Below are 25,230 nucleotides of genomic sequence, written 5' to 3' on the forward strand. Positions count from 1 at the left end.
TAATTTCAACAAAGGATAGCATATTTTTCTGCTGGGGACCCTCTCGGGGTTCGGAGGTTTACCAAGACCAGGGGATAGGGGAGGACCCCGAAACAATACACACAAGGGTAAATCAAAAAGTAAAGGAAATTTATTGGGTCTTAGTTTTACACACATATTGCCATTGTGTGTGTGTGTGTGTGTGTGTGTGTGTGTGTGTGTGTGTGTGTGTGTGTGTGTGTGTGTGTGTGTGTGTGTGTGTGTGTGTGTGTGTGTGTGTGTGTGCGTGCGTGCGCGCGCATCATTCATTAATGCTCAGGAAGTATTATCAGTCATTACGTCTGCTATTGAAGGTGGGCGGAGGTTATGTTTTCACCTTGTTTGTCTGCCTGTGAGCAGGATATATAAAAAAAGTTACGGACAGATTCGGATGAAATTTGGTGAACAGCATAGGTGTGTGACAAGGACAATTGATTAGATTTTGGTGAAGATCCATATCAGGATCCGGATATGAAATTTTTTACATTTTTCTAATAGATTCTTCACCATTGAGAGATGTGGCCAAAAACGATTTATAGAATAATATTTCAAAAATATTTGTATGGGTTACGACACAACTAGGTGGATGGGTTGGTCAGGCGACAATAACAAGCCGATTAGATTTTGGTTCAGGTCCGAATCCACATCCGGCCTATCGGTGGAATCCACAAAATGTAAACTTTTCAGCCTGGAAGAGGTTTGTGTTCTACTGAGTGTCGTTCTAGTTTCTACTGAGAACTTCAAAATTGGAACTTCAAAAAGGAATATGTTTTCCCCAATTTATATTGCTGCTTTTCTATTCTTGTGATACACAAACTTTTTTACTTGAAATATTGTATATTGTCATGTCACTAATATTATTTTCATTCTCTCTCTTTTTCTCTCTCTCTCTTCGTTCTTTTTCCTGTTATTTCTGTTTTTCTTTCTTTCTTTGTCTTTGTTAATCTCTGTCTATACTTCTGCCATTTTCTCTCTCTTGTTTGTGTATTTTGTTTTATTCAAATTTCATGCTGTCAGATGATGGTCAACCGCACAACTGAGGTACAAAAAATATTTCCTTATATTGCTCTCTCCTATTCGCTAACCATCGTCTTGCCTTCTCTTCCCCAATCACTGTAATTTACTCATGATCTGTCAATTGCTTTATATATGAGTTTCCATAATCAACAGATGCATAACAGGATTTGAAGCTTACTTCTGAGTGACAAAACGAGCATTCAAATATCTGTTCGTTAATTCAGAGTCAGACATGCATCAATGACTCCAACTGATTTGAATAATAATTCCATTTTGTCACCTGTATTTCGATCATTTGTACATCATATCGTTAAGATATCTTTGGAAGGCACATCTCTCCATTATCACGCAAAATTGTTTCTGTATTAGCTTAATTGTTTTATAAATGTCGATAAATTTATCTTCATTATGTAAAATATGAACATACATTATTTATCATTCACATACTCTCAATGCTGCAAATATGGCATTATGATTATGAATGATTGACCATCTGTGCATACCTTGAATGAACACTTCATCCATAGTTGTTTATAATCAAGAATTGAGGCAATACTGTTCCTGTGATTGCTCATTTCTTGTGTCTTGTATCTCCCTTTCCTCCTCTTATATTTCCTCTTAACCTCTTCTCTATTCTCTACTCAATTACAAAACCTCTATTGTCTCTCTTTTGCCCTATCATCCTCCAATTTCTCAATTTTCTATTCTTAACAAATGATTATCCATCTTTTTGCCTACATATACTTGTAGAAATGATTAAATGAAATCCTATTGTGTTTGTACAAGACACAATGGGATTGGCATGAGATACATTTACACTTCACACCTTTGTCCTCACATGAGATTACCAGACTATTCACATTAAGCATGTCGTATAGACACCATGGTGTTTACATTACGAATACAACAACAACAACAACAACAACATGCATTTTAAGGCCATTTTCCCTGCTGGAGCGGGGGTTAGCCTTGTGGTCCCCATGACAATCTTTTCCATTTTTCCCTATTTTCTGCATCTTTCCTTGTTAACCCCCTTGCCCGCATTTCTTATTCCACCATCTTTAGCCAAGTCTTTCTCTGTCTTCCCCGTCCTCTACTTCCTTCTGCATTCATTTCCATCACTCTTCTTAACCAGTCTCTTTCATCCTTCCTCAACACATGACCAAACCATCTCAACCTGTTCCTCTTCACAGCATCAATCACAGGCTCTATTCCCATCATCTTTCGCAATTCATCATTTGTCTTCCTCTCTCTCAACGATACTCCACACATCCACCGAACCATTCGCATTTCCACCCTTTCCAGCCTTCGTTGCTGCTCTACGTTCATTACCCATGTCTCGCTCCCATAAATCATAACACGTCTCACACATGCAGCATACACCTTTCCCTTCAGCTTCAACGACACTCCTCGTCAGCACGCCACTCAGTTCCCGAAACTTCTTCCATGCACATCTCACTCGAGCAACCGTTGCCGAGTCTGATCCACCTTTATTTCAGCCATTTCCATTCATCCAATGAATCCATTCATTCAGCTGTGTTTACATTACGAATGATGTAAGATATCAATGATACTCCTTTGCAAAGTTCTTTAGTGCTCACATTGGAAATCCATGAGATGTTTTCCAATAGTGTGAAAAACTGATAGATTTAGGGTGAGGCATCATCTTAATAACAATAATGATGGAGATACAGTGGATGCACATTGCACAATTATTGATATATCAGACATTTGATGGTTCCATGGCAATCACTGGATGTGTATTGTGTGTGCAGAGTGGCTTCACTCCACTTCATATATCTGCACACTATGGAAATGTCAACGTGGCCACATTGCTTCTGAACCGTGGAGCAGCAGTGAATTTCGCAGCAAATGTAAGCCTTTCTGTTCCAGTCCTTGGGTCTAATTCTGAATTAATAATGAATGATGGTCAGAGTAATAATAAATGTTCAGCCCACAAATAAATTGCACTATCTGTAGTATACTATACAGTAGTATACCATACAGTAATCTGTGGTATACTATACAGTAAAATTAATTTGAGTATAAGGCCTTTCTTTTACAGATTTCTTCATTCTAACTTACAGATTAATATCTTCATTCTTTGCCTACTTGTTAACATGACCATTCTTTATAACACACACACACACACACACACACACACACACACACACACACACACACACACACACACACACACACACACACACACACACACACACACACACCAAGCACCACCATGGACATTGAGACAAGAGACACAAAAAGAGCAAATGACAAAGGAAACAGGTCAAGTCCAATTCATCAGAGGAAACTGAATCCCAAAGCTAATGAAGAGAAACCAAAAAATAAAAAACAAATATCAAATTGAAGAGAAAGACGGAGAGGTAATGTCTACTGAAAACAAACTCAAAATAGAAGCGATAGCAAGGAAGATTTAAAAAAATGATGAATCCAACAATGGGAAAAAGCAAAACCAGACGTTTGAAAATAACTCTTTGGAGTTTTGATATTCTAATGCAAACTAGGGAAACAAAAGCAAAATGTTTCTCAAGTCCCCCAAGAAGGATAAACTTGAAAATTTCTGGAAAATAAATCTATGAAGACCCAAAAGGCCACAATAAGGAGGCAGATTTTATCCAAAACTTGGAAAATGAAAAAGCAATACTGAAAGGAAATGCCCCCAGTGATAAATTGATGAAGAGAAAAAAAGAAAAGAAAAAAAAACTTGCAAAAATGCCAAATTTAATAACCCTGGTCCGGATGGAATTCCAAAATTCTGGCTAAAGCAACGAGATGCCTTCCACATTAATTATGCTTGAGCATTCAACAAACCTATCCAAGAGGAAAAGGTGATGGATGAAGGACTCACAGAAGGTAAGACATTCATCATTCCAAAATATGAAGAAACCTCACAAATACCGAGCAATAACTTGTCTACCAATAACTTACAAACTTCTGACGGGAATCCTCACAGAAATGATGTCCCACCACCTAACACAACAAGGCCTGGAGGCTGAACAGAAGGGATGTAAAAGAGGATGCTATGGAACAACAGACCACCTTCGACTAAACAAGGCCATATTCAAAGACTAAAATGCGAAGAACCAAATTTTCCACAGCTTGGATAGACTACAAAAAAACCTTTTGATAATGTTCCACATCCATGGATGAGAAAATGCATGCAATTGTACAACCCCCAAGTAATCAAACTGATTGAGAAAGCAATGGAACACTTGAATACCATTTATATTACAGCGATTTGAAGCGAACATGAAATACCAGGAATGTACTAAAATATCCGGAGAATGTACCCACCGAGACGACAAGTAGGCAACGGCCCGATGGAACGCGACCAAGTGCACAGAGTGAAAACTGTTTGATTGGCTGAGTAAGTGAAAAGTTCAACAGACCTCTCTACTTCCCCCACTTCTACTTCGACTTCCTCTTCCGTCCTCTCCTCAATTTTTGCCGTTTTCCACTCTGCATTCCCACTCTGATCACGAAGGTATGCACCAAACAGCTCAAAATTCATTTCGTCAAGCTTTTGCTTTACTCTTCTTCCACCTAACCCTCAATAAAAGGTAATTTGCTGCTGCTGTGCCTACCGATTGTTTATATACACCTGCACATCTTACTCTGATGGTCTTCACGGTGCCATTTTAAATGTTTCAATTCCCTTTTTCTCCCATGTTAAATTCTCTGTTCTATTATAATTCGCTCTTCTTTTTCCTCTTCAAAAGTTTGTTTTCAAATAAATCCTTCAACCATACCAGAACATATAGCTATTTGTTTCTACATTCTCTAAACTTGCCTTATATCACCCTCTAACGTTTTAAACATATATCCGACTTGAAAATTTCAAGAGCCCCAGCTTGCAAAGAATGTTTGTATTTCATTCAACAGCTCTCCCTACCTCTGCCTCTCCTCGCTCATCTTACCCTACCCTACACCTCCCCTCTCTTGTATCCGATGCGTCCCCTCCCTCTTCCTTAACGGTATGGTCCTCAAACATCCGGGGCCTTCGCTTAAACCTGATTGATCTCTCCATACAGGTTGCTTCTGACAAACCAGACTTGATCTGCTTAACAGAAACTTTCCTCCTTCAACATGTCTCTGATTCCTTAATATCTCTCCTGGGTTACTCCCTCCTCCGGTATGATAGACTTGAGCCTCGTCTGGGTGGTGGGGTTGCTATCTTTATCAAAAACTCTCTTCCTCACTCTCCTTGCACTGCCCTCTCTCCACCACACCCCCTGGAGTACCTTTGGCTATGGCTTCCCCTCCGCTCCCACCTTTTGTTTATATGTATGTTGTACCGTCCACCAAACAGTGATGACTTCATTTACATCTCTCTCTCCGACAACATGGTCCTTTGAAGTCCTTTGCTGAAGTGCCATGGCATGTGGGAGAGATACCCCCAGCCAACTGGCATGATGACAATTGAAATTACCATAAATGAGGAAGAAAGAGTTTGGATGAGTGGATATAAGTTGATCCATGTTGTCGGAGATAAAATAAATAAATATATATATATTTATTTTATTTCCGACAACATGGACCAACTTATAAATGGATTTATTAAATAAATGGATTTTTTCCCCTCATCAATCTACACTCAATACCCCATAATGACAAAGAGAAAACAGGATTTTAGAAAGTTTTGCAAATTTATTAAAAAGAAAAAACTGAAATATCACATTGACATAAGTATTTAGACCCTTTGCTATGACACTTGAAATTAACTCAGGTGCCTCCCATTTCTCTTGATCATCTTTGAGATGTTTCTACACCTTGATTGGAGTCCACCTGTGGTAAATTCAATTGATTGACATGATTTGGAAAGGCACACACCTGTCTATATAAGGTCTCACAGCTGACAATGCATATCAGAGCAAAAACCAAGCCATGAGGTCGAAGGAACTGCCTGCAGAGCTCAGAGACAGGATTGTGTCGAGGCACAGATCTGGGGAAGCCTACAAAAAAATTTCTGCTGCATTGAAGGTTCCTAAGAGCACAGCGGCCTCCATAATTCTTAAATGGAAGAAGTGTGGAACAACCAGGATTCTTCCTACAGCTGGCTACCCGGCCAAACTGAGCAATATTGTGTGCCAAACCCATCGCTCCCTGTACCCAACTTACCCTGTCGTACCCAGCTGCTCCTGGACTCTGTGTCCTTCTCTCCCAACAAGGTGGAGAAGATTCTGTCAAACCTCGAACTCTGATTCTGCAACTGGACCAGACAGCATCAGCCATGGGTCCTAAAAATCCTGCACTGCCGCTCTTTCACACCCTCTCTTTTGATCAAGGTCATCTGCTATCTGCTTAGGAATCAGCCAACATTACCACTTTACACAAAAAAGGTGCAAAAACAGATCATTGCAACTACAGACCAAATAGCCTGCTCCCATTCATCAGCAAGGTCATGGAATTCATCATTGCTTCTGACATAAAATCATTCCTCTTCTCCAATGCCTTGATCTCAGATCATCAATTTGGATTCAGACCAGGTCATTCTACTCTGGACAGGTTGCTTCTGCTGTCTCAACAATGGATGGAGGTCCGCAATGCCAAACAGGAAATCAGAGCCGTCTCCCTTGACATATCTCATGCCTTCGATACGGTCTGGCACCACACCCTGCTCACCAAACTCTCCCCTTATGGTATCCATGGAAATCTACATGCATGGCTCCTCTCCTGTCGAAATCAACATGAGGCTATAAATGGAATTCTCTCATCTCCTTTTCTTGTCCAGGATGGAGTTCCACAGGGCAGTGTTCTGGGCCCTTTGCATTTTCTAATCTTCATCAATGATCTCTCTGACTCTCTGGAAAAGCCTCTCTATCTTTTTGCTGATGACTCAACCCTCTGCCGCTCCATATCTCATCCCTCAGATCGGCAGGCAGCAGTCTCTTCACTCTCTGCAGAAAGAGACTGAAAAATTTATTTCATAAAATCACAAACTGGTTAAAAAGGTGGAACATGTCTTTCAATCCTGACAAATCTCACACTCTCATTATGTCTCTCCGAAAAGACCGTCTGGAAAACCCTCCCATCTACTTTCTCAACAATCCTATTGAAGAAGTTCTGTAACTCAAGCTTTTGGGTCTCACTATCTGCCAAGATCTTTCCTGGGAAAACCACATTGCCAAGCCGGCCTCCAAAGCCAGTTGCTGACTGGGCATCCTCCGTCGTGCGAAGTCCTTTCTGCACACTTCTGAGCTCCTTCCCACATACTAAGCTTTCATCCACAGCTCAATGGAATACTGTTCTCCCCTCTGGGCAGGCCTCCTGCTTCGCACCTAGCTTGCCTTCATGCTGTAGAAACCAAGACTTTCAGAATCATTGGTTTCTCCCGTGATGAAGCTGATTCTGAGGGTTTTTCCCTCTCTCATGACAGGCAAGTTGGTGGTCTTTCTATCTTACTCCAGCTCCTCTTCGGCCTAGCTCCCCCTGCTCTGTCTGTGTTCTGTCACCCAAATATTCCTGCAGGCTGCACAAGATCTGTCAGCAACCTTCTTCTGGTGAAACTAAAAAAATCCAGACTCTCTGCTCACCTTCACTCTTTCATACCTCTTTACTCCTGTCTCTGGAACAAACTCCCTCACTCTCTTCGATCCCACTGCTCCCTCCAGGTCTTTAAAACAGCTGTTCACCACCATCTCTTATCTTGCCCCATCCAAAACCTTGATCTTTTATACCCCCAATAATCCACCACAAACGTACCTCATTCAAATTCTGATTTCTTTCCTGAAAGTCATTGTAGTGTCCATCTTTTTTATACCGTGTATCCCTCCCTCCCCTCCTTCCCCCAGCCCTCTACCTTCCACAGATCTCTTGATGTCCCTGTTTCCTACTGTTGTTGTGCTTCCCTCTCTCTCCCCTTCTTGTCTCCCACTCCCTTTATTATATGTTATATGTGTTAGCTCTTATAGGAGCCTCGACTCCGTATACAAAAAAGAAGAAGAAAAGACTACCGAATCCAATTTGTATGCAAACACGAAGACATCAAGCCGGAAAATTAAATAATTCTCGTATCCGAATCCATATTCAGATCTTCACCAAAATCGAATCGATTCGGTTTTGCCACATACCCACCCAACCTCTCCACGAAGTTTCGTCCAAATCCGTCGACAACATTTTGAGATATCGTGTTATATATTCGTTTTTGGCTCCATCTCCCGATGGTGAAGAATCACTTAAAAAATCCTAGTAGCCGGATCCGAATCCAGATCTTCACCAAAATCTAATCATTTCATCATTGTCACATACGCTACATCTCTGCCAAATTCCGTCGGAATCCGTCCACAATTCTTTGAGATATTTTGTTCACAAATAGACAGACAAATAAACTGACAGACAAGCAGACAGACAGGGATGAAAACATAACCTCCATCCACCTTTGGTGGCGGAGGTAACCAGTTGAATCAAGGCTTAAGCAAAATCCTTTCTTATCTGAAATGAAGAGCTTGCAGCACAGGGCTGCTGAATGCACTGGGTGCAAGTCACAAAACTTTTCCTGGGAAATTAAGAAAGAAGCTAAGGTATAATAGTTGGCATATAAACAAAGACAGAAAGATAGGAGGAAATGACAACTGCAGGTATGATGTGATATCGTTTTATAACAGGTTGACTAGAAGGGTGAACAATATTGCAGATGTGTTTGTACATTTTTTATTCTTTTTAGTACAACATGGAAAACACATTATAACAGGCATTAATGATGCATCCTGTGTGCTGGAATGGCTCCAGTTTGACTCTGTCCTCATGCTGACTCGCATCTGTCCCAATCAAACTCGAGTGATAAAATATGGCAAGATTGCACAAATTGTTCATTGAGAGGCGACAGATGAGTTAGGAACCTGGAGTAGTTGGAATCAATGTCAGGTCAGGAAGAGGATGAGTTTGCATCGACCAAGGCCCATTGTATCCATTACATGTTTGACAGATCATTCATCCTGACCTTGTGAGTTGCAGAAGTGACTGACAAAGTCAAACTATTTTGCAAAAGGCTTTGGCTGCAGTTCTGCGGCTCTTCTTCAACAAACAACAACATCAGGCATTTTAAGGCCATTTTCCCTGCTAGAGCGGGGGTTAGCCTTGCGGTCCCCCATGACAATCTTCTCCATTTTGCCCTATTTTCTGCATCTCTCCTTGTTAACCCCCTTGCCTGCATTTCGTCTTCCACCATCTTTAGCCAAGTCTTTCTCGGTCTTCCCCGTCCTCTACTTCCTTCTACATTCATTTCCATCACTCTTCTCAACCAGTCACTTTCATCCTTCCTCAACACATGACCAAACCATCTCAACCTGTTCCTCTTCACAGCATCAATCACAGGCTCTATTCCCATCATCTTTCGCAATTCATCATTTGTCTTCCTCTCTCTCAACGATACTCCGCACATCCACCGAACCATTCGCATTTCCACCCTTTCCAGCCTTTGTTGCTGCTGCTCTTCTTCAACAGATTGAATTCCAATGTCACAGATAAAGCCACTTAAAGCAAGTTCAAAGATGCTGTTTGGGTGCCATCACAATGGGTGTTTTTCCCAGTGTGGTGTTTCACTCAGCTTGATATCTGCATGAAAATAAATGCTATTATTGCTACTTCAACTATAATTACCCTCGCCAGAGGAGAGGTTTGTTTATCTGCACAGCATAAATATGATTTTCTCTGCAACCGTTGGTCGGAATGACAGGAAATTTTCACCACAGGTGCAACTCCTCCTGTAGAATTTGTGAATGATAATTATGACGTCATAGCTCACGTGTTACGGGCGCCATCTTGAAAAACCCCAAAAACTTTGCACCTCTATGTCTACGAAAGGGCCGCATAGAAAAAAATGAGACGTGGCTCATTGTAAAGAATTATCCATGGGGAATAGCATATATTAATGAGGATGTCATCGGTGCCTCGGTCATGATGTCATAATTCGACAATTACAAAACTTCATCCGACCAAGATGAAATTTCTTGAGGTCATCTAGGGATAAATTGGAGGAGAGAAAAAAGTAATGATTACGTCATCAGTCATGTGGTTCGACCGCCATATTTGTCTTAACACAAAGCCTTAAAAACCACTAAAAACATGTCCTGGTGAGGGTCTGCAATCTCTGATTGCTCTTTCTTGTTGACTTTGTTTCTTTTTCATATATCTTCCTTGAGGCCTTCCTTGAGACCTTCCTTGAGGCCTAACAGACATTCATTGGACCATGTTCTATCAGACTTGCATATGTCTATATGATGTGGGCTTTCATTGAAGGAGGGCCATACTATAGCAAGAACGGTGTTTTTTGATGTATGTTACAATTGTAAACCCTAATTCTGAGAAGTAAACTGGGCTAACCCACATCCATGGTCGAAATGAGTTAATTGCACCAAATAATCTTTCAACCTTTAGCTTTTATTGACAGTTTTCAACAAAATGTTTGACGCTGATATACTGATCTGTTTTTAATGAGAGGTGAATATATTTCTAAACATGGACCTGAACTTTGAAGACCTCTTTCTCAAAGGTTATATCATATGTTAAGTTATATAAAAGTTATATCATGTGTTGTAGCCCACTTTACCTCTCAGTGGCTCAATTTATAAACATCATTTTTGGCAGCAGTTTATCATAACCTTGTAATGATAATTTTGTTTTCCTTACACTTTCTCTCTTTATCTGGCTAATTGCTGAATATGTATTATGACTGTTCTTTGTATATCGATGAATTTACCATTGTTTGCTTTGTGGTTTTAGAATGGAATAACTGCACTTCACGTGGCCTCTAAGCGTGGTAATGGAGCAGTGGTGCAGTTGTTGGTGCAACATGGAGCACACATCGATGGAAAGACAAGGGTGCAGCACTCTTCTTGTACCATTAATGACTTTCCATGCATCCATCACATGCACAGAATCATTTATAATACTCATTGCTTCCACATGAAGTCGCTATTCACTGTGTTGTCACACTCACCCTCTCTATACTAGTCGGGTTCATTATGTTAAGAAATATAATTTTGTTCAAAATTTTGGGAGATTAGCAAACCTGTACATTTTTGGAATCATCAGAGCATGGACAATCCGAAAATCAATGTTGGCATTTGCACAGGCACCTGCATGGCCGCCATTTTGGATTTTCAAAATGGCCGCCATAAAATACATATTTTGCACTATCTCGGCTTCTAGTCAACCTAGAAATTTAATTAAATATGCTAATCCTATGTTTTCTGGGTCAAGGAATCCAATAAAGGCCTCAAAATAGTGCTAAGAATTATGGAAAAGCAACAAACAAAGGTAATTGAAAACCATTGTCTTTATATTTGTGATATAACTGTATTACATAATACATGATATTGCAAGTCCTTTGAAGTTATAGGTTTGGGTTTATAAAGCAAGGAAGCAGCCTTGTTAGTATCAGATTGAACTATAAGTCCTATACACAGGATCTACGAGGTCTATACCGTTCAGGAATATGCTTTTACAGATCTTCATCACTGTCCTGAGTGTCATTTTCACAAAGGTGTTTACGCAAATGCCAACATTAATTTTTGGATTCCTCATGCTCTGAATATTCCAAAAATGTATAGTTTTGCTAATCTCCAAAAAATTTGAATGAAAAAACATAGTGAACCTGACTATACATTGGGAGCAATTTCAAAAGGTAACTGCTGCATTACAGATGGTTTTTTTTAGATCTGTGTTTCATGATGACCGAACATATTTTGTTGCGTCGATGCACACTGTTGATGAACCCATGCTATGTTCAGATTTTGTTTAATTTTATTTATGTTGCAGGTGCAATACACAAAAATGAAATTCTCAAAATCTTTGCTGACCCTAACACTACACCTTACCATGATAAACATTACCAATCAGAGATTTGGATATCAAATCCCACATCGATTAATCAAAACTGTACAGCTATTTTACATTTCCCCTAGAGCCATCCCTCTTCTTTTTTAAATCCAAATCATCATGTAATTATCCTCGCCTCTGAGCTGTCTTGCCTGTGTTTGAATCTCAGCCCAGCAATCCTAGTGTCCCAACTGTCATCCTAGTGTTTTGCAAGCAGGTCGAGGCATCACTGTGCGGGCCGTCCTTTGGGTAGATGTTAAACTGGGCATGCCATCTGCCGGAATTAGTTAGTAGACGTTAAAGACCCCTCGGTGTCCTTCCTGAAGAGCAGGCAAGCTATCCCTGGCCAAATTCCAAATTCCTGCTGTAACTGATTACTGATCTTCTTCAAGACCATTGTTTTAAGGAACTAGTTGTAAGGGTTCACCAGATGGTCTTTTCAGAGGGACAGAGTAAGTGTAACTTTTGTCAGGATTGATTGACCTTCTCCAAGTGTTTGACCAGCTTGTGATTCTATCAAAGTCTGAAGAGATGGACGAGGCTGCAGCGTGCCTATCTGAAGAATGAGGGATCATTTCAGTGGGTTTAGTCATCAGCGAATAGATGAAGAGGATTTTCCAGAGAGTCAGAGAGATCATTGATGAAGATTAGGAATAGGATGAGGCCTAGAACACTGCCTTGGGGGCACTCCAACCTTGACAGGGAGAGGAGAAGAAAGGTTTCTGTTGAGAGCCACACGTTGGCTGTGAATAGGGGAAGTCAGTAACCCAAGAGTGGAGTTGGCCTTGGATGCCATAGGCAGATAGTTTGAAGAGCAAGGCTGGATTCCAGACTACATAAAAAGCTCGAGATATGTCCAGAGAGACGGCCCTGATCTCATGTCTGACATTGAGGGCTTCCGTCCATTGCTGGGAGAGAAGAAGTGGACACACACTGGATCTACCCTAATCGAATATAGTTCATTCTAAAATGTTTTAAATATTACATCACACACACATGCAGCTTTGCACAGCAATGAAAATGGTTTATAAACTTTGGATTTAAAATTAATATGCTAAATTATACTCATGCGTTTTTAATTTATAATGGGGTTACACTTTGGCTTGTTGCATGAAAAGGGTCACCTGGACAAATACCCTTATAACGTTCTGCAATGATAAATGTTCTGCTTGTTACCCTCGCCAGAGGAGAGGGTATTGCATTTGAGTCTCTTTGTTTCTCGCCGGAATAGATTCTGCTATTATTGGTACTTCAACTATAATTACCCTCGCCAGAGGAGAGGTTTGTTTGTCTGCACAGAATAAATATGATTTTCTCTGCAACCGTTGGTCGGAATGACAGGAAATTTTCACCACAGGTGCACCTCCTCCTGTAGAATTTGTGAATGATAATTATGACATCATAGGTCACGTAGTATGGGCGCCATCTTTGAAAAACCGAAAAACTTTGCACCTCTATGTCTCCGAAAGGGCCGCATAGAAAAAAATGAGACGTGGCTCATTGTAAAGAATTCTCCATGGGGAATAGTATATATTAATGAGGATGTCATAGGTGCCTCCGTTATGACGTCATAATTCGACAAGTACAAAACTTCATCCGACCAATATGAAATTTCTTGAGTTCATCTGGGGATAAATTGGAGGAGAGAAAAAAAGTAATGATTACATCATCGGTCACGTGGTTCGACCGCCATATTTGTCTTAACACAAAGACTTAAAACAACCCTCACCCTAACCCTAGTTGTTAACGAATAGATTATGGCAAGTATGTTGGTTGGTTGGTTTGTTTGTCTGTTGTCTGTCTGTTTGTGCGCAGTACTACGTCTACATCGTTGCACATAGCATCATCATACTTTACACACATATTTGCCTTGCTTTGGAATAGACTGTGCCCAATTTTTAACTCTCGCCTCAAGGTCAAGCTCAAGGTCACCCAAAACATGAAAATCGTTAGATTTTAATCTAACAGCCGCCATGTTGGTGCTCGCCGTCACTGCTATGCGAAGCGAAACACGCCTCAGAGCTCTCACATTCACAATCACTATGTCATATGTACTCCCTTTCCGTGTTTCCTTCATTGTAAAAACTACCAAGTCAACAGTTAAAAGGATTTTGAGCCGAAAGGTGTTACGGCCTTGGCAAGATCGATGGAGACAGCGATCTGTTAGCTTATACACCGCCCAAATAGCTATGCTGGCTATGCTGCTAGTTATGCACCGCCGGCAAGAGTATACATGTATAGATTTCAAGAGTATACATGTTTCGATATAGATTTCCCGCCATTTTTATCCAAAATGGCCGATTTAAAAAAAGTACATTCCGACAAGTCCTTGTTCTCTGACCGATTTTTCATTTGTCTGTCTGTTTAATTGTTTGTCTGCACAGAATAAATATGATTTTCTCTGCAACCGTTGGTCCAATTGACAGGAAATTTCCACCATAGGTGCAACTCCACCTGTATAATTTTTTAATGATAATTATGATGGCACAGGTCACATGGTATGGGCGCCATCTTAGAAAAACCGAAAAACTTTGCACCTCTATATCTCCGAAAGCGCCGCATGGAAAAAATTGAGACATGGCTCATTGTAAAGAACACTCCATGGGGAATAAAATATGTTAATGATGAGAAATCATTTATGATGATATGATAAATCATTATGATAAATCATAAAATAAATCCTTTATGACATAATTTGACAAGTACAAAACTTTATCCGATCAAGATGAAATTTATTGAGCGTCATCTAGGGATAAATTGGTGGAGAGAGAAAAAAGGTGACGTCATCGGTAACGTGGTTGGGCCGCCATATTTGTTTTAACACAAAAGCCTTAAAAACCACTGAAAACACATGCTGGCGAGGGTCTGCAATCTCTGATTGCTCTTTCTTGTTACTGATTGTAATTTATTGGTGTGTTGGTGGTGTGTGAAGGATATAATAAATTGTAATTTGTTATATTCTTCACAAGATTGTATTGACGATGCACCCCTTCCAGAAAGAATCATTTTTTGTCCTAAATTATAGTTGCTATGTCAGTTTTCAAATGTATTCTTCTTTAGCAGCAGTTTCCACATAAATACTCAACATTGTTGATTTTATAAGTTGAATCTGAACATTTACAATTAAAAATAATGGTTTCATATGACGATTTTATATTGCTTGAATCTCATGCAAACTACGCCTGGTGTTGGCTTAACGGTCAAGGTGGCTGGCTTAAGATCTTAGGATCTTGAGTTTGCGGCCCATGTCGTGCTGTTGAAACAACACCCGGTGGGTTGACTCAGCCTGTCATCCCTCTGAGGTTGGCAAAATGAGTACCAGTTTACTGGGAACAAGGGGCACTGCATCAGCAGCACAACCACACTTCCAGGAAATGATGCAACTAGTAGCCACAGGCTGCATATGAAACAACAACAACCCAAACTTATAAAGTCTTTCTCAAACCGTTTAACCAACTTTTCAAACACAAGTCACACTCACTCTTATTGCCAATATCTCAGTGCCATTCACACATGTGTTCAGCTGAAGGAAATGTAATTGCTTGTCATTCACAAATACAGTATTAAGTTTGTTCTCAATGATTTTCACTCACTCACTCGTCTGTGCATTATTAACACGACCATTACTTTCAACTTTCAAATTGTACAATGCTTTATAATGGTATGACTACATCTACTTCTGCTGATGCAAGATAATTGAATTAATCCAAACTAGAACGGCACTCAGTAGAGAGCATACCTCTGCCTGGTGAACAGTTTACGTTTTGTATCTCAGAGTAGACCAGAAAATCACAATACAGAATTTATATAATGTCGAAACATTCTTCACCAAAATTGAATCAATTCTTCCTTGTCACACACACAACCTGTCCAACAAGTTTCGTCCAAATCCATCCATATCTTTTTGAGATATCCTGCTATGTATAGTTTTTAGCCCTTTCTCCCAATGGTAAAGAATCACTTAAATATTAAATGATTCTCATATCCGAATCCATCTTCAGATCTTCACCGAAATAGAATCTAATCGTCCTTGCAGACACCCAACCGGTCCACCAAGTTTTGTCCAAATCCGTCCACAACTTTTTGAGATATCCTGCTGTGTATCGTTTTTGGCCCTATCTCTTAATGGTGAATAATCACTTTTAAAATCCTAGTAGCCGGATCCGAATCCGGATCTTCACCAAAATCTAATCATTTCGTCCTTGTCACATACGCTACATCTCTGCCAAATTTCGTCCGAATCCGTCCACAACTTTTTGAGATATCTTGTTCACAAACGGACAGACAAACAAACTGACACAGACAGTGGTGAAATCTGGAGTAATACAGGCTATATTGTTTTTCCAATTTCAGCTTTGGTCTCCAGCATTTTCAGGTTTGGACTCCCGCATAATGTTATTTTTCCGGATACCGCACAAACGGCTGCACCGATCGCAACCTGACGAATGAAAACACACAGTTAAAAATAATGATCTCGGACAAAGACCTTTTATAAGGACATGGGTTGAATCCCTGCTTGAGAGAATGCCAACCCCCTCCCCGCCATCACAGTCGTCTCTCCAACTCACAATCCCACGAGATATGCGGAAAGGATGACCCAAAACCAATTATCTTCTTTTTGATTAGTCTATAAACATCATTAAAAGTAAATAATGACCTCTGCCAAAGTTCAAACGACGTGCGTTTAATCTCGACATGAGAGAATTCCACATAGCTAATTGGGCGGTGTATAAGCTAACAGATCGCTGTCTCCATCGATCTTGCCACGGCCGTAACACCTATCGGCTCAAAATCCTTTTAACTGTTGACTTGGTAGTTTTTACAATGAAGGAAACATTAACAATGTTGTTTAAAGTTTAATTTTTTATATTAATGCTATTTAATTTGTGATTGGAGTTATGCTGTTTGGAATGAAAAAAGAGATATCGAGTTCAAGTGAATGACGAAATGCCGTGATGGTTTCTACTTTCTAAACGTGAAATTCGTGGATCGCCATATGAAGATTTGCCACGGTCCCACGATCGATGTTTCTATACCTGAACGTACCCGCTTGTTTGCGTACGGGTACGTTTTTCATGGACGTCCTTCACGAACTTGCTGTCCATGTCTGATGTGCGACTGAAGGTGCTATAGGAATGTGGAATTTATTGGTTTCATGCTTTAGCATTCGCTGTTTCTGCATTGTCTGTTTGCTTCTGGCCTCCCACCTGTGCGTAGCACGGGTACCTCACTAGTACCTGTAATTTAAGATTGTAGGCTGGTCAAACGATTTTGATAATAAAAACCTAATTTCCTCTTTTTATTTATTGCTGTGCAGGATGGACTGACGCCCCTACACTGTGCAGCGAGAAGTGGGCACGAGCGTGTGGTGGAGGCATTGCTGGAGCAAGGAGCTCCAATTCTTGCAAAAACAAAGGTCACTCACCTCCCTAAATTCAATATGACCCATGGTGAAGCCATGCACTTCCACAGTAATGCAATGCTCGCTTAACTGCCATGTTGTGTCCTTTGCAGCAATGTTTTCGAGCACTGGTAGAACTTGCCAATCTGTTGTCATGAAACATAGATTGCAATAGCAGTTTTATTTAACCTGACATGCTGAAACGTTTACTTGATGTATCATGATTGCCAGCTGTTTTAAAGGAATGTCTTATCTGGAAGACTATCGATGTTTTGTAGGTGTAATATGAAAGGTTCCTGTTTTATTGTGGCTTACAAAATGAAATTGTATTTTATTATTGTTTAGAGATTATATTGTTGCAGGAATGAATCCTAGGGTCCTGGGTTCGAATCCTGATCGATCTCTTAATTAACACCAGGAGGGTTGACTCAGCCTGTCATCCTTCCGAGGTCGGCAAATTGAGTACCAGTTCACTGGTAATTCCCTGTGTGTTGCAAGAGGCGACTAACAGGGTTGGTGGCAGGAAGGGCATCCGGCCGTAAAACATTGCTTCAAAAAGGGGAGCACTGTGCCAAAAAAAGGCCAACCCCTGCTGTGCAGGGAGAAATGGCCTCCAAAGGTGGTTCTATTGTTGCAGGAATGGTGATGGAGTTATAGAATAGACTTGTTATGCCATTAATTAACATTTAGCAACAGTGTGTGGTTTCTGTGTGAAAATGACAGAACATGGGTTGAAGTTTTTTTAGGAGGTAATAACCATCACCCATCCCCACCGTAATGTATCGAAAAGCTTCTCACCATTCCCTCCACATTGAGCCTTTCAATCATTCCCTCTGTAATCTGTCAATGGGTGTTCCTTTAATGTGAAGCAGATTCACCAGCTATGTGGGCCCCAGCAAATTACACCCCCCCCCAAACCCCTCCCTGAGCCTTTAAATCATTCCCTCTGTAATCTGTCTATGGGTGTTCCTTAAAGGTGAAGCAGATTCACTAGCTCTGTGGGCCCTGGGAAATTGCACCCCCCCCCCCCCTTCATCCCTCGTAAACGGAAAAAGTAAAGTCTTACCACCATGCATCAACTGAACTGTATATATATACAGTCATGTGAAAAAGTAAGTATGTAAAGTTTTGACTTTTTCAACATATTTCAACATACAGCTATTTGATCTTCATTTCAACAATATTGAGAGATAAAGGTGATATAATATAACAAATATCATGAAACATTTACATTTTGTAGTCTATTGTATAATTTAAATAAACATAAATGCAAATTTCGCATGTGGAAAAAGTAAGTACACCCCTACATTTATCACTACTTCAAATACCTAAAATTAGAATCAGGTGCACCAGCTCAGGTGCAAATGATGAGAACATCGTTAGAGAGGATCTTGGAGGAACCTGTCTTATTTAAACCTCAGACCTCAGTTTGGTTTGCTCTTTGTTGTTGAAGTGTGTGGTGTCACCATGCCTCGATCAAAAGAGCTCTCTGAGGCCTTCAGAAAGAAGGTTATAGATGCCTTCGAGTCTGGGAAGGGATTTAAAAAGATCTCCAAACAATTTGAAATCAATCATTTGACTGTCCGGAAGATAATCTACAAGTGGAGAAGATTCCAAACAACTGCCAACTTGTTCAGGCCAGGCCGCCCCAGGAAGTTCAGCCCAAGAGCAGACTGCAAGATGCTGAAAGAAGTCTCTAAGAACCCCAGAATGTCCTCACGGGACCTACAGGTAGCTCTTGCCACTGTTGATGTCAAAGTGCACGGGTCTACCATTAGAAAGAGGCTGCACAAATTTCTTCTACATGGAAGGTGTGCCAGGAGGAAACCTTTGCTGTCCAGAAAGAACATCAGGGCAAGACTAAAGTTTGCCAATGAACACCTCGGCAAAGACCAGCACTTCTGGAACAATGTGCTCAGGACAGATGAGTCAAAGGTAGAGCTATTTGGCCACAGTACCAGAAGACATGTTTGGCGAAAACTAAAGAGAGCATTTGACCACAACAACCTGATACCAACTGTAAAGCATGGTGGTGGAAATATTATGGTTTGTGGCAGTTTTGCTGCATCAGGGCCTGGGCAGCTCACCATCATAGAATCCACTATGAATTCTTCATTGTACCAGAGGGTGCTTGAGGATAATGTGAGACCATCTGTCGGAAAGTTGAAGCTCAACCGAAGGTGGACCTTGCAACATGACAATGACCCTAAACATACCACTCAATCCACCAAGGAATGGCTGAAAAGAAAGAAATGGAGGGTTCTGGAATGGCCAAGTCAAAGCCCGGATCTAAATCCCATCGAGATGTTGTGGGGGGATTTGAAACGAGTTGTGCATGCAAGAAACCCCCCAAACATCGCACAGCTGAAAGAATTCTGCATGGAGGAGTGGGCAAAAATTTCCCCCCTCAGTCTATGTCAGAGACTGGTAGACAGTTATAAGAAACGCCTACTTGAGGTTGTTGCTGCCAAAGGGGGCAATACCACCTATTGGAGCCAAGGGTGTACTTACTTTTTCCACGTGCATTTATGTTTATTTAAATTATACAATGGACTTCAAAATGTAAATGTTTCATGATATTTGTTATATTATATCACCTTTATCTATCAATATTGTTGAAATGAAGATCAAATAGCTGTATGTTGAAATATGTTGAAAAAGTCGAAACTTTACATGGGGTGTACTTACTTTTTCACGTGACTGTATATACATGCATCCTTAATAATATAATTAATCCTTTTTCTCCAAGATTCTTATAAACTATAGTGTAGTATTGTTAAGATTCATCAAATAACTGAACTATTTCTATCTCATTAACAATACATCGGAGTTTGTTGTCATTATAATGCATTTTATCAATTAAAAGGATGAGGGACAGGTTTCAATTGGAATGCCCGTGATAACTCGCTTACTGAGAAGTTTTATACTTCTACACAACATGAAGACCAGAGAACTGTCTATGACAGAAAAACAAGCAATTTGGAAGCTGAAAACAGAATAATTCAATTGGAACCATAGCACAAAAATTGGGAATATCAAATACAACAATTTAGAACATGTTGAAAAAGAAAGAAACTACGAGTGTACTTAGCAATAGACAATGGCCAAGTCAGCCAAAGAAAACTACTACAGTTGATGACTGAAAAATTATAAGAGCTGTGAAGAAAAACCCCAAAACAACTGTCAGTGACATCACTAACAATCTCCAGAGTGCAGGGGTGAAAGTATCACAATCTACCATTCGCAGAAGACTTTGACAGCAGAATTACAAAGGCTACACTGCAAGATGCAAACATCTCATCGGCACCAAAAATAGGCCAGATTAGAATTGGCCAATAAGTACAGACGTGGGCCATTGAGTTCTGGAACCGTTTTATGGACAGATGAGACCAAGATAAACCAAAGCAATGGAAAGGCAACAGTATGGAGAAAAGAAGGAACTGCATATGATCCAAAGCATATACTACCTCATCTGTGAAGCATGGTGGAGTTAGTGTCATGGCTTGGGCTTGCATGGCTGCCTCTGGAACTGGCTCACTCATCTTTATTGTCCCCCGTCGCACCGCGGAGCGAAAGGGGGACTATGGTTTTCCCCTCCGTCCATGTGTCCATCCGTCCGTCCGTCAGTCTGTCCGTCTGTGCGTGCATGCGGGCGTGCGTGCGTACGTGTGTGTGTGCGCAAGCGAAGGACCACATTCAAATTTGGTGTGTGGGTGCAACCCACGTCAAAATCCAAGATGGCCACCACCATGTATGTCTGAACCTTGTGAGCGGAATATCTTGAAAAATAAGCGAAGTACCAACTTCTAATCTGGTGTGTGGGTGTATCTAGGCATAAGGAAGAACGATATTGAAAATTGGGTCGCCACGTCAAAATCCAAGATGGCCACCACCATATATATGTCTGAACCTTGTGAGCGAAATATCTTGAAAAATAAACGAACTACTAACTTCTAATCTGGTGTGTGGGTGTATGTACCATAAGGGAGAACGCTATTGAAAATTGGGTCACCACGTCAAAATCCAAGATGGCCACCTTGCGTCTTCCACTTTGTCAACTCGCATCACTTCACCGACGGGGGACCTATGCTTAACGCTTGTTGATGATGTAACTAATGATAGCAGCAGCAGAATTAATTTGGAAGTGTACAGAAACATTTTATCTGCCTATGTACAAGAAAATGCCACCAAACTCATTGGGTGGCACCTTCACCATGCAGCATGACAATGACCCAAAACACACTGCCAACACAACCAAGGAGTTCATCCGGGGGAAAAAGTGGAAGGTTTTAGACTGACCAAGTCACTCTCCCGATTTTAAATCCAATGGAGCATCCATTTCACTTGCTGAAGAGGAGACTAAAGTCAGAAACCCCCCAAAACAAAACAGACTCTCTGCTCACCTTCACTCCTTCATTCCTCTTTTCTCCTACCTCTGGAACAAACTCCCTCACTCTCTTCAATCCCACTCATCCCTCCAGGTCTGTAAAACAGCTGTTCACCACCATCTCTTATCTTCCCCCATCCAAAACCTTGATCTCTTCTACCCCCGTTAATTCACCCCAAATCCTCTTCTTTTTTTTAAAATACCGACTTTTTTCTTTCCTGGAAGTTCCAGCAGTGTCCATGTGTTTTATACTTTCCCACCCCCCGCCTTCCCATGCCTCCTCCCCCAATCCCTCCCCCTCCCACGGATCTTCGGTTGTCCCTGTTCTCTGCTGTTTTACTTGTGTGCTTCCCTCTCTCTCCCCATCTTGTCTCCCGCTCCCTTTTTTGTTTGTTTTGTGTGTCCGTTCGTTGTTTTTTGTCATTGATTTTGTGTTTGATGTTAGCTCTTACACGAGCCTCGATCTTGTATACAAAAAAAACAAAACAAACGAAAAAAACAACTGAAAATGGGTGCAGTAAAGTCTTTTCAAAGCATCTCAAAGAAATATACCAAGAGCTTGGTGATGTCATTGGGTCACAGGCTCGATGCAGTTATTTCATGCAAGGAATATGCAAATAATACCAAATACTAACTATTATACTACTTTAATTTACTTTTAGTTAATATGTTCTAAGTTTAAAAAGTGATATTGTTCTACAGTCATAAAATTCATACATAATTTCATTTTTAATGATTCAATTTTTAATTATTTTGTAAAAATTTCTAAAAATAATGATTCCACTTTGACATTATGGGGTATTAAGTGTAGCTCAGTAACAAAAAATCTCAATAAAATAAATTTTAAATTCAGGCTGTAACATAACAAAATGTGAAAAAGGTCAAGGGGTGTGACTACTTTTCTGAAGGCACTGTATATGTATAGAAATACCTAGAAATAAAAGCTGAACTTCTGTACTCTTGCCCCATATTCATCTTTTGATCTCAAATCCAAATTTATTTAGTATATAGCAATAATAACAAATTTGACTTCACTGTTCCAATACTTATGAGGGCACTGTTTAAACAGCCCTGTCACACTTTCTGCATGGCGCTTTTGGTGTTCTGGTTGTTTGAGGTGGCACACGTTGTAGGTTAGTTATTGCTGGTACCTTGGCAAAATTCCTACCACTTTCAGGGAGTCGACTCATCAAACATGCACTGAGGATGCAGTGAGCATCCTTTATAGAGCAGAATAGGGTAGGAGTGTTGAGTAAATCCGCTTGTAAACAGGCAAGGTGGGGTGGAGGACTCTTGGCATTTACCAGCAAAGGCACATGAGAAAGTGCATGGTTACCATCATGAACTGTTGGGTCAGCACAACGCAAGCCATGCTGGTGAAGTCGGCTGTGCCCTGGATGATGGCGAACACTTTTTTGAGGATCTGCCCCACAGGGTGGGATGGTCCAAATGAAGGCCCGCCCACATCAGAAGGTTGTCAATGAGAGGGATCAGCCGTGTGCTGGGGAGACGGTCCCTGTGGAACATAGAGGCCATGCATGTTGCAGTTGGAGTTGGACCGTGGACCTCGGGAGAGCAATGTCTATCTCTCTCCCTCTTTCTGTTTCGTGGCTTGTCTAAGAAGGACCTTTCGAGAGACATATATGCCATCTCCCAACCATCACACCATTTTCTCCTCTTCTGCCTTGAGCCGCACTTCACCAGCCACATCAGCATACATTACCATCATCATCATCCTGCAGCCACATCAAGCTCATTTCTGTCATAATTCCTCACCTGTTCTGTTTCCCTTCATTGTATGAGTTCAGTATTTTAGCCGGTTATTTATTTACGTAGTTCTTCCTGTATATGTGTTTGCTTGCTCCAGTATGCCCTATTTGTGTCTGTCGACTGCCAGATCACAGTGTGAATTCGTCAAACTTTGCGATATTCAAAAGTAGCAAAAACTTCTAGCATGACTGGTGCCGTTAGTCAGACCCAGTGACGTGACAATATGATCATCAGTGTTAAACAAATGCACCCCTTTATGCTTCACTTTTATCTTCACACCAATGGATAAACTATAATGTCATAAATTATTTATGATTTAATGATATTGCATAAACTTCCATGTCCAGCACGACTCCAGACATTGATCCAATTGAGAATTAGTGGAATTATTTGAAAACTGCAATAACACACATCCTTTGATGTTGTCATATCTATGAGGTTATATATTAAATAGGTGAAGGAATTGATTAAAAAAATACTGCTCCTGTAATCTGGAATTTATGATGTCATTGACATTCTTCAGGCTCTAAAAAAGGCCTGTGGTAATGAAACATGCTATTGGATGATAAATTTATTGAAGCTTGTCCAGAAGGTATATGATGCAAGTTTAAGCAGTATAGATCCTGGTCCTAAGAAAGGTATTAATGAGGAGTGCAGTACTGTTCCTTGAAAACATCACAAGATGTGTTGAGTGGGAATTCACACTCTTCTAATTTGTTTCCTCTGCAGAATGGCCTGTCTCCACTGCACATGGCTACACAGGGCGATCATGTGGAATGTGTTCAGGTTTTACTGCATTTCCAGGCACCTGTTGATGATGTCACACTAGACTACCTGACAGCGCTGCATGTCGCTGCACATTGTGGTCACTACAGCACTGCAAAGCTGCTGCTTGACAAGGGTGCAAATCCCAACGTCCGAGCATTGGTATTATTGAAGCACCAATAACTGTGTTGACGCTATACAACATACAATGTACCTGTATCTCTCTATTGAAAATTTCTCTATTGAAAATGTTATACTGTACTCGTACTCTCACTCTTAACCCCTCTCCTTCCCCACCCCGAAAGATGGATGCCCTATTGTTCAGGGTGCGTGAATGCAACATATTGTCGCGTGACCGTCTTTGATTAATATCAGGCGGTCACGGATACAGATCGTGAAGGCCTTAAACCCTGAGGCGAAAACTCAATGGCGGACTCCGGAACCAAAAAGCTACACCAAAGCGAGCGGGATGGAGGGGAGCGGCGAGAGCCCTGCAGCCTTACCTATTAAATCAATCACATGGAAAGCTGCGTTCAGGAATATATACAGAAAAATAATATAAGGGTTTATTGTAATAAGAATCGGGACAGGGAAACGCGACGATAAACCTAAGTCCTAATTTGGGATCCCACACACACAGAAATCAAATACAGACGAGGGATTATGAACTACCAAAATAACACGCTCGTTATGTAAAGTGTAACCGCGGAGCTCAGGCTTATCTTGTCTTTGTCGTCTTGCCTTTGGCTGCCGTCCAACATGGCTCCGTTCGGCCCCGATGTACCCACTAGGCCTCATTCCAAGCTCCACAAGCGCCGATCGCACACCACGAGGTCCCTCGCTCCAAACTCCAAAGCACCGAGCACCGCTCCCAGCACCACGAAAAAGCACCGCGCATCCAACGCAGGCCGGCGACTCCAAACGAGGTCAAAAGCAAGCGAACTCCACCCGGGCCACGACCCAACTCGGGCTGCGCCAGACGAAGAAAACCGAGCACCGCTAGAGACTGCCAGAGCACGAGCGTAGATGT

At 41.0% G+C, this 25,230-nt stretch overlaps 1 protein-coding gene across 2 annotated transcripts in view; it reads left to right on the top strand.

Annotated features, from left to right (window-relative positions):
* Positions 1-25,230, top strand: part of LOC137425860 (uncharacterized) — a 473,741-nt gene that overhangs the window by 200,747 nt on the left and 247,764 nt on the right. Inside the window, exons 7-11 of one of the 2 annotated variants that reach the window (XM_078775806.1) lie at positions 1,036-1,059; positions 2,811-2,909; positions 10,780-10,878; positions 17,195-17,293; positions 24,165-24,362. In XM_078775806.1, coding sequence (XP_078631932.1) covers positions 1,036-1,059; positions 2,811-2,909; positions 10,780-10,878; positions 17,195-17,293; positions 24,165-24,362 — 519 coding nt within the window. The remainder of the gene's footprint in view (positions 1-1,035; positions 1,060-2,810; positions 2,910-10,779; positions 10,879-17,194; positions 17,294-24,164; positions 24,363-25,230) is intronic. The other variant, XM_078775807.1, reaches the window with a different exon arrangement.

This window comes from Myxine glutinosa, chromosome 4 (genome assembly GCF_964187855.1).
Source record: "Myxine glutinosa chromosome 4, kmMyxGlut1.1, whole genome shotgun sequence".
NCBI classification, from domain to species: Eukaryota; Metazoa; Chordata; class Myxini; order Myxiniformes; family Myxinidae; genus Myxine; species Myxine glutinosa.